This window comes from Bidens hawaiensis, unplaced genomic scaffold, assembly GCF_021521415.1.
Source record: "Bidens hawaiensis isolate Kalapana, Puna unplaced genomic scaffold, B.hawaiensis_p1.1 tig00012231_1, whole genome shotgun sequence".
Taxonomy (NCBI): domain Eukaryota; kingdom Viridiplantae; phylum Streptophyta; class Magnoliopsida; order Asterales; family Asteraceae; genus Bidens; species Bidens hawaiensis.
In genome coordinates this window covers 198,162-208,497 of record NW_027491990.1, presented here as the reverse complement: position 1 = coordinate 208,497, position 10,336 = coordinate 198,162, and the positions used below count along the sequence as shown (strand labels likewise).

Below are 10,336 nucleotides of genomic sequence, written 5' to 3'. Positions count from 1 at the left end.
AAATATAGAGCTATCTCTAAATCATTTGACACACAACTCTCACATTAGACTTAGTAACACTCTGTAACACGATCTAAAGAGAAAAACTCCTCCACTTGTAACCTTTTTCGATTATTAATAAACTGGTGGTGATAGTTTTCACCACCTGGGGTTTTTTTCTTGTTATCCTCAGGATAACGGGTTTTTTCCTCGCAACAAATCACTGTGTTCTATCATCTTTACATTCATTTCAAGCAAGCACATAGTCCCATTTACTAATTTAGTTACGAAATCATCTTTGTTAATTTTTTACCAAAACAATAATATATTTATTTAATCTTATATTGATTGATCCAGCACTTGTCCACTTACAATTGAATGAATATATGTATATATTTTTTTTCAAATAAAACTTATCCTCATAAACATACTTTAGTTTGAATGTTTAGTAAGCTGCAAATTTTTCATTCTGTTAGATTTTAGAATATATTATTTAATTTTTAATTTTTTAATGTTTTACTATTTTTAGTGATAACAAATATTATACTATATATTTATTAAATATAAAATTCTTTTGATTGAGTTATGAATAACAGTGAAAAATTTGGGTTTGGTTGAGTTGTATAGATGAAAGAGAGAATATTAATTTTTTAATAAATAGGTTGGTTGATTTGGGTTGTGAATGTGAGTAGTCTTAAAATTGGTCGAGTATAATGAAACAATTATCAGGGGCGCGCTCTACCCACGCCCACTATGCCAAAAGGCAGAGAAACCCCATCCTTCTCTTTCCATTTGTGTCCCCATGCCGCCGGTGTTGTAATATTTCAGATGAAAAGATGGAGATCTCATCAACTTGTTCTGACTTAAGATAATAAGCTCATAAGCTTAGTCTTACTTCACTGTAGGGCTGTCACTTTTACCCGAAACCCAACTCGAGAAAACCTGAACCCAAACTAATCCGATCCGAAAAAACCCGAACCCGAGAAAACACTAACCCGAACCCAAACTGAAGTAATTCGGGTTAGTTCTTTGGTTTGATTTATTGGTATCGAGTCAACCCAAAAAACCCGAATAAACTTTTAATTTCGAAACCAAATATATTTATAGGTATAATAGGCTAAGTCTTGGCCACTAAGTTTATTAGAATTTGACCCAAATTGACTTTCTCATTCTACCTATTATGGATCGATTATTTATTTACGTTTGACGTTTATGTCTAATAGTAACTGTAATCGAACGATCAAATTACTCCTGATTGTAGACAATTATGGTTGGATTTTGTTAAATTTTACTCTATTTTTGAGTTGTTTTATCAGGTTTTGTTAGTTTATTAATTGGTTATTAACATTACGAGCAAAGACGAATATTTTGCTTTAGGTTTAGCATTGTAGTTTTTATTAATTTTTTTTATCCTTTTGTTTTCTAGGATCTTGAAACCCGATTAACCCAATCCGAAAAACCCGAACCCGAATTACCCGAACCTGAAAAACATGTGAAAGATTTGGGTTGGATTTCGGATCAAGATTTAAAACTTTGAAACATGAAGAACCCGACCAAAAAAAACCCAAAACCTAAAAAATAAACCCGAAGAACACCCCAACTTCACTGTAGAGAAATGAAAGAAGACATATTATGTCCACTTATAAAAGTTGACTGTAAAAAATTTAACATCCATTCATGTCAATAACCATTTGTATTATGTTTGTCTAATAGTTTGGACAAGCTATGTAGTTTTCGCAATGTCTGGGAACAAAAAGGAGATATGCACATATCACGTTACCTTACCATTAAAAAATAAGATCAAACTAAGTTTAATATCGTTATTAGAGGAATAAAACTGAAAGTCGAAATTGTCGTTATTTAAGTGTCGTTGTTTTTCTGAAAAAGGTTTGCGCAAGCTTTTTTATCTGCGCTGTGCAGACCACGCGCAGATATTGCCATCTGCAGACCACGCGTAGACATTGTCATCTGCAGACTGTTTGTTTTCTCGAACACGTTTCATTAAAAAAAGCGTCTGTGCATTCTCTTCTTGGTACAGACATGGCTCATCCACTTCTGAGATCTTATAAAGTTTGCAGAGGGTTAAAACATCACACCCTACCAACACTCACTCTCCACGACTATCAGTCACCGTTCGCACCACCATCCACCACCACCCACCCACCTTTCACCACCACCGTCCACCATCGTCTACCACCCACCGTCCATCACTACCACCGTCTACCACTATCGTTCTCCACCACCACTGTCCACCACCAATCACCACCTTCTACCACCACCACCACCAACCACCAACGCCTTCTACTGCCACCATCCTCCACCACCACCACCACCATCTGCCACAACCACCCATCACTACTACTATCACCATCCACCACCACCAGCACCCCCTATCATCGTTTGTATACCATCACCAGTTTATTTTAGCAATATACAGACATTAAAAACAAACAGTGTTTTTCTTGTAGACTGCAGAAGTTTGGTCCAACTCTTGTTTTACAGACATATGCATATATGATACGCAGACTGTAGACATTTATCTCTAAAAAAATAAACAGCAACTTATTATTGATAAAGATTAATATTGACTGAAAATATAATGTTTTTTTAAAATACGTTATACATTTATTTATTTATTTTTTCAAAATAAATAAATAAATAGATACAACCATTTATCTTTATAATATTGATGAAATAGACATTCAGGCACCCACCGTCTATCTGTCCAAATTCCATTCCTCTTAAACCACCGTGGGACCAAAACCAAAACTACCGCCACAATATCTCCTCCTGATTTCACACACACACACACACTCACTCCAATCTTCTTCAATTCTCCATTAACTGGCAATGGTAGTAGATGGGTAAAGCAACCAGATGGATCCGCTCACTCTTCCGCTCCAAGAAACCCAGTTCTTCCTCAACCGGGTCGGGTTCACATAAACCCAATGTTTCATCCACGGAAGCGTTCAATTTATCGGAAAACTCACTGGATGCCAACAAGCACGCAATTGCGGTAGCGGCGGCGACGGCTGCGGTGGCGGAGGCGGCACTGGCGGCGGCGCATGCGGCGGCAGAGGTGGTGAGGCTGACTGCCGGCGGAGGTGGGGGCAGGGCGTGTTATGACGTCGAGCGGCGGAGGACGGCGGCGGCGGTGAAGATACAGTCGGCGTTCCGGGCGTATCTGGTAATTTACTTATGTGCCCCTGTGGGAATTACGAATTTACGTCGGTGGTGTATTTAATGGGCGGTGGTGGGTTTTGGTGGTGGTTGGTTTTGGTTGATTATTAATATTTGAAACATATCTAAATTTGGTTTTGGGTCACAAATGTTTTTTGGTTTTTCCAACATTTGCACATGGGTCCTCTGGTTTTGGAATTTGTGGACTCAATTGTTTTTGTTTTTCTTTATTTATTTTTTATTTTTATTTTTCTATTTTTAGGATGAATGATTAGAAAATAAATAGTCATCCTCACTTGTGGCCTTGTAGCGGGATGTAATGGGAGACTTGGGTTAGTCAATAAAGACTCAAATTTGGTCCTTAGTGTTATTTTTGGTGGATTATAATAATGAAGGATTTGAGCTAAGTCTTGTGAGTTTGTCTGAGGTTGTCAGTTCAAATTCCAAGCTCACCCGGGTTTTTGTCCCACACAAAAGAGTTCCAGTCTTGCAGTGACACAACAACTATCAAGTGGCAGCCGGTGATATGGTTTCCCGGGTACGCCCAAGCCAAACTCTGAAGCTAGTGTGGGTTTGGTTAAGATAACATAGTCTGGCCAGAGTGGGCAACGGGCTCTCCAAATTTGAGGAGTGCGGTAGCCTAACACAAAAAATATGTCATTGTTCCAAAATAAATAAATATTCTTGTTTATACTGAATTTAAGCTTTTACATATCAAGCGGGAAAAAAAAGTGCAAAAAGCTTAAAAGAGAATGAAATCCGTTAAATTAATATTGCACATGCATATATATAATTAAAAACACATGTATATATGTTTAGATTCATATATGAGAAAAAAGGGTCGTTTATTTTTTCTTTTTGAACAGCTTATGTGCATTATTAAAAAGTCTGGCAAGGAGCTGTAAACAAAAGTCGTTCTAATTTTATTTATAACTAGATTTTATAAATTAAAATAATTTATCTTTTTGTAATTTAATATCTCGGTCAGTTCGGTTTACTCTGTTTCAAATTGTAAACCATAAACCGAACCATGAAACTTCTGATCCATCTGTGATACTATGACTCGAGGCAATCCGATAGTCTAATTTATTAAAATTTGAGGGTCTGTCGGAGTTTGTTATGTAAAAACAACAAAGAAATAAAGAATTTATGAATAGTTACTTGTTAAAAGAAGTTCATATGTAAAGAAGATGATGGAGACACAACTTATGGTTGTAAATAAAGTTTATTTGGTTCTTTTTGTTAAAACAATCGCTACTAAAGAGCGGTTTATATGGTTTCTAATTATCTTATAATACGTTTTGTTTATTGTGTTGCATATAAAGGCAAGAAGAGCACTAAGGGCACTTAAAGCATTAGTAAAACTTCAAGCACTCGTACGAGGCCGCGTTGTGAGAAAACAAAGTGCAGACATGCTTAGGCGAATGCAAGCCATGGCCCGTGTTCAGGCCCGAGCCTGCGCTAGCCGAGCTTCTTTATAGGGCTCGACACATTCAAGCAAGAGGTCCACAAACTCACACACACACATGCACCTTGTAAGCTCCCATATCCATTTCAACCACCACAGATACTTATTTTTATAAAAATAACACCAAATTTCTTTATCTTATGAATGCAGAAATCTAAAACCCCAAAGCGTGTTTTCGTCCATGAGCGGGTAAAAGGGCTAAACTGGTTAGAAAACTGGATGGAGGATACATCGTTGACCAGTAAACAATTTCGGCCTGATGATGAAAGAAGTGACAAGATTCTTGAAGTGGATACTTGGAAGCCACGTCATAACCCAAGCCCAAGTAGCAAGTCGACCCACAACTCACACTCCACATCAACAAAACCGTGGAACCCGAGCTCGAGACACGGGCCACGTGAAGTGTTGCCATTGGGTTCAATGATCCTCCGAGAAGCGGAAAAAACAGTTGCAACTGCTGATAATACTCCTCGGGTCCGGTCTCCTGCTTCCAGGCCCGGAAGTAGCCATAAACGAAGCCCGTTTAGTGAATACTCGCGAAGCGTGTATGGTGATTACCCGAGTTATCCTAATTATATGGCTAACACGGAATCTTCACGGGCTAAACTGCGGTCCCATAGTGCGCCGAGACAAAGGGTTCAGTTTGAGAAATCGGGTTCCACTAGATTGCTTTGGGACTATTCGGATACCCTCTCGGAGAGAGGATTTCAAAGCTAGATTTGATCTTCTTGTTATTGGTTTGCAAAAATGGTGTTTGTTGATTCAAGTGTTTATGATATATGGTCATGGTGATGTCTTAACCTTGATAAATTAAAAACTTAATTGTGTTGTTATTTGAAAGTGTATATTTTTATTTATTCTGTTTTTGCAGTTTTGACATTTGGTACAGTTTAATGGAAAAATTATAGTAAAGTGTAGGATGTTCTGATGCCAAAGAAAAAGAAAATAAGGTACATCATGTTCTAGTTACCGGTGATCTGTTACTCTTGGGGCCTGTTTGGTACGAGGTAATGGAATGGACGACGGAATGGAATGAACATGGTAAAGGAATGGAATGAGTTATTACTATTCCAATGAGATGTTTGGTTACTACATGGAATGGAATGAGAATGAATGATTACTTTGTGTTGCTTGGTAGGTATGAAAAAAAGAAAAATAAAATTAAAATGGTAGTAAGTGGCGGCGGTGGTGGTGGTGGGAGGTAGGTGGCGGTCGTGGCATTGGTGGGCAGTGATAGTGGATGGTGGTGGTGGGCAACAGGAGATAATGGTGGTTGGAAGGGGTGGTGTTAGTGGTGGTGTTGGGGGTGGGTGGTGGAGGTGGCAGGCGGTGGGCAGTAGTGACGGTGGGCGGCGGGTGGTGGTGGTGAGGGGTGGGGGCAATGGTTGATGGTGGCGGCGGGCAGGTGGTGGTGGTGGGCGGCTGCGTTTGATGGTGATGGTTGGTGGCAGTAACGGTGGCAGTGGACGGCAATGGTGGTGGTTGGTGGTGGCGACGGTGGTGGTTGGTGGTGGTGGTGGGTGATGGTGGAGGGAGGGCGGTGGAGGTGATGTAGGATGAAAGAGGGAATGGAATGAAAATAAACATGGGGTATGGATGGAATGAAATTGAGGTGTTTTAAAAGAAATGGAATGGACTAGGTAATGAGTCATTTCAATCCTTTGATCAACCAACACACTTTTCTTCATTTCCTCACAATGAGTCGTTCCATTTCGTCCTCCATTCCTGCATACAGAACGCTACCTTAGTGTAATGATCACAAAGTTTGTAGAGTTCATCAGGTGTTTTGTAGTATTAGAAGGTTAATAATAACATTATATCATGTTTAGTGACCTGTACTCATGCATGGCAAGAGGCCTAACGGAGCTCGAGAGAAGCGTTTGCCGTTTAGACTTGAAGCTCGGTTATGTCTCGGCTCATGAGTACTTGTTTCTAAGCTCAAGTTTGGCTCCGCCTTACCTTGTTTATTATTTAGCCAAACTTGATCTTTGAACCTTGTTAAATGAGCCTCGATATGAACCCGAGTTTGGGCTCGGGCTCAACTAGAGCTTTCTTAGGAAGACAGACTCAAGTAATCACGAGCGGTTGAGCTCGTTTACACCCCTACACAATACAGTGGGTTGGGTCATGTGACGGATTAAGACTGGTTCTGATGAAGGAGATTGTTTTAAGAAAGTATAAATTGGTTTCAAAATGGGTTCTTTAACAAGTTTTACAAAAATGGCCAGTTTAATTTATTGTATAACTTAAATAAACCTATTAAACAAACAAAAATTACTTGAATAAACCATTTTTTTTTCAAAATAACTCATGATTATTATTACTATATGTTACGGATACTTTATAGTCACTTTTTTCAAAAGGTTCAAAAGAAAGTAATATTAATTGCATTAAAAACAGATGCATTTGAAACATTTTAGATGCAATCAAACATAAAAGATGAAATCTCTAAAGTAACACTCCACTACGGGTCACGGGCCAAATACTTGTGGGTCGTCTACTATTTATTTCTCCTTTTGTTTCCCTTTTACAGCAATTGTCTTATTTTCTTGACCACTTGATCTGGTCATCTGGCTCATACACTGCACCCAAAAAAAAAACAATTCAGGTCACAAAACATCAAACCACTTTTCACCAAATTCTAGTAAAAATAATGACTTTATTCTTACTAGTTGCAATCGGTGTTCGGGTCAATAGTAAACCCGAGTGAAACACCACAGAACCCGGGCAAAGTTGCAATGGCGGTTGCGTTTGGATTATAAGTAGTAATAACACCCATCATGCACATGCATAACGACCGTTTGTTTTCTTCCGAGTCACCAAGATTATTAAGGCTAGAAACTGCATCACAACAAGGGGACCCAGGGTACGGGTCAGGGGACCCATATGTTACAAATGATGAGCATGTTGATATTAGTGTGGTCACCGTCACACAGTCTACAGTAGCCGAGGTTTTTGACCTTGATGCCACCCAAAACACTGTCACCGCCAGTAACCAGCAAGCAGCCACCTCCTTAAATCCACCCATTTTTGGAGTTCTTGTCAATGAAGAAGTGCCTGTGTGTCGTGTGTTTATATGTGGGTGTTTAGATGATGATGTGTGGTGGGTTTGCAATAACGATCGTGTGCACTAAAAGCATTTAGGTTGCATGAGCCACACAAACCGCACACAACAATGAATCTTGTTGTTCAATGTTGACTTTTAAAAATGGTCAAAGTTCAACTAGTTTTAACATAGTAATTATTGTATCAAATCAGTTACATATGTTGGATAATTGTTTAATTTCGCACGTACATTTTACTTACTGTGCGTAGTTATTTATATATGTTGTGTATTTTCTTACCTCATACGTAATGGTTACATTAACCCACCCATGTAACCTATAACATATCATGATTCAGATCATTAACTAAATAATTGATTTCAAAACAAAATTTGTAGCAAGTGACAAAGTCTAAAAGCCAGGTTTCCCTCCAAGGATTTGACATAAGTAACAATAAACAAAAAAAAATGATGACGAAATTTTAGCGTTTGCCACCACCGCCACCAAGCTTAGGGCCCTTGCCTTTAGGAACATTTCCGCCCATAGTTTGAGTCTTTTGTTTTGATACCACCTCAGCTTTCTTCGCTTTCTTCTCATCCTTAGTTTTCTTGATTCTTTCCTTGATTTCACTGAAATTTGGTATATAAAAGTAATTAGTTTCAATATTTTAGACCATCATGTAAAATTATAATGAAATGAAAAAAAGTTACCGAAGGGCAGCCTCCCTAGCAGCATCACGAACTTCGGGCTTCTCACTTCGTTTCTTCTGGATAACTTCCAAGGTGACTCCAACAATTGCCCGAGAATACGGCTTTTTGGTTGTGCGGCGTCTTTTCTTCACGGCTTCTTGAGCATTGTCCTGTAAAATTTAAAAGAAAATATTTGGTCATATTATCTTCACACTAATAAACAATGTGCCCCCCACAATAGCTCGTGATTTCAAGCCGGGCTTGAATCAAAATAGTTTTTTAAGTGCAGAATAAAACAGATTTGGCCAGGTTGCGATATCAAAAACACATGTTTTATAATTCTTTACAGTTGTCAAACAAAGAAATTTGAACAATATGAATACTAAGGCTATATTACCACCAAAATTATCCAACTTAATTCAATGAAGTGTTTTAAAAGTTGCATTATCTTTGAGCGACTTCAAAACCAAATAATCTGGCCAGTATCGTTTTAATTCAAACTGTTTAGCTTAAGAATGACCATAGGTTCAGTTGGGATTGGCTTTGGGCTCAAAGCCTTAAACCAAACCAAATAGCCAAAAAACTGTTTAGTTTTTCGGTCTAGGTTTTCTCAGTTTTATCAACTGGGCTTGAACTTTTTGAGCCGAAAAAAATAGGCCCCATAATATGAATTTCAGCCTAAATCTTTTTGTTTCCTTTTGATTAATAATCAATTAGTTATTATACATTTGAGCTAAAATATTTGGGTTACACTAATTTTTAAGATTTTTATAAATTATTTCACATTCAAAATAAAATTTAAAAAACCATAAGGTCCGGTTCGGTTTTAATTATATGTAAATCCAAACCGAACCAACAACTCGGTTTATAACACAAACCAAACCATCCTTTTCGTTTGGGTTCGATTTTTCCAATCATGGGTCAACATTTTTGGTTCAGTTTTTTAACAGCAATTTTTTTTTACAAAATTCGACCCCATACCAGTTTCATTTTTGGATGCACACCCCTAATTTAGCTAAACTTAAACTATAAAACACTTAAAAAAGACAAATCAACCTGTAAATAAATCATCATATTTGTAAAACATAACTGACCTTCTTGTGTTGCTTCCGATACATGGTGGTCCATGTGAGCTTTGAGGGTTTCAACTTATTATGAAAGTACCTTTTGCATTTGGAATTTGCAAACAAGAAAACCTAAATTGAACCAAAACAATCTTTTAATTCATAAAATTGATGTAACAATAACCTATATAAATAACATAAACTTTGTAATCGCATTATATACCTGAGAGTCCGATCTAATAAATCTAATACCCCTCCCAGGATATATCTTCTGCCCACTGAAACGACATAGCTCGGTCCTATAAACACCATACTATTATTAATCACAAAAGATATCAACTTCAAAATCAGATATAAATATACAATCCCAAACCGAAATAATATGAAATCAATGCAATTGAGCCCGAATGTGAATTGAGTATAAACCCTTAAAAACCTAAATGCGAATTGGAGATAATGTTTATTAACCTTGTTAATTAAAGATTATAGTTATGCTATACATTTTGAGGAAAATGATGAGTAATTATGTATCCAACAGAACATGAACGCTTGCAGTTAACAACGTAAGGGAAAAGAATAACATACTTCAGAACCATGACGGCGGCGGCAGCGATTGACGGAAGAACAAAACCCTAGCGATCTCAAATATCTCCGCCATTAAATAGCTTTCTTTAGTAAAAAGAAATAGTGATTGTAACCCTTCCAGTTTTGTTTTTGTCACTTCCTACCCGAAAGCTCGACTTCTATTAGGTTTTCACAAGAAGCGTTGCGCCTGGCCTGTGATCGTATATGTAAGTCGGGCGTTGATGCGGAGAACCGATAGAAGTTCGATCGATATCAACATTTATTATTACTGAAATGTAGATAAAGTAAACACGTTTGTGCGGGCTAACCTTAACAACACCTGTGTTG

At 37.8% G+C, this 10,336-nt stretch overlaps 1 protein-coding gene and 2 pseudogenes across 2 annotated transcripts; 1 reads left to right on the top strand and 2 right to left on the bottom strand.

Moving 5' to 3' along the window:
- The first annotated feature begins 2,660 nt into the window (after positions 1-2,660).
- Positions 2,661-5,371, top strand: LOC143540451 (protein IQ-DOMAIN 23-like; annotated as a pseudogene). The gene is made up of 3 exons (XR_013136597.1): positions 2,661-3,166; positions 4,485-4,694; positions 4,778-5,371. The product of XR_013136597.1 is annotated as a protein IQ-DOMAIN 23-like (transcript).
- A 1,924-nt stretch (positions 5,372-7,295) lies between these two features.
- On the bottom strand, positions 7,296-7,655 carry LOC143540454 (putative non-specific lipid-transfer protein 14 pseudogene; annotated as a pseudogene).
- A 378-nt stretch (positions 7,656-8,033) lies between these two features.
- On the bottom strand, positions 8,034-10,071 carry LOC143540443 (large ribosomal subunit protein eL24-like). Its single transcript, XM_077033503.1, has 5 exons — positions 10,010-10,071; positions 9,648-9,723; positions 9,455-9,556; positions 8,382-8,530; positions 8,034-8,300 (listed from the first exon to the last, which is right to left on the bottom strand). The coding sequence occupies exons 1-5, from the start codon at positions 10,018-10,020 to the stop codon at positions 8,153-8,155; spliced, it is 486 nt and encodes a 161-aa protein (XP_076889618.1). The 5' UTR covers positions 10,021-10,071; the 3' UTR covers positions 8,034-8,152.
- Between the last annotated feature and the right edge of the window lie 265 nt (positions 10,072-10,336).

Excerpts from the sequence above, each read along its gene's own strand:
- LOC143540443 (XM_077033503.1), bottom strand. Across the intron at positions 9,557-9,647 it reads TTATTAGATCGGACTCTCAG|GTTTTCTTGTTTGCAAATTC; the intron begins GTATATAATGCG and ends GGTTCAATTTAG. Across the intron at positions 8,531-9,454 it reads ATCGGAAGCAACACAAGAAG|GACAATGCTCAAGAAGCCGT; the intron begins GTCAGTTATGTT and ends TAAATTTTACAG.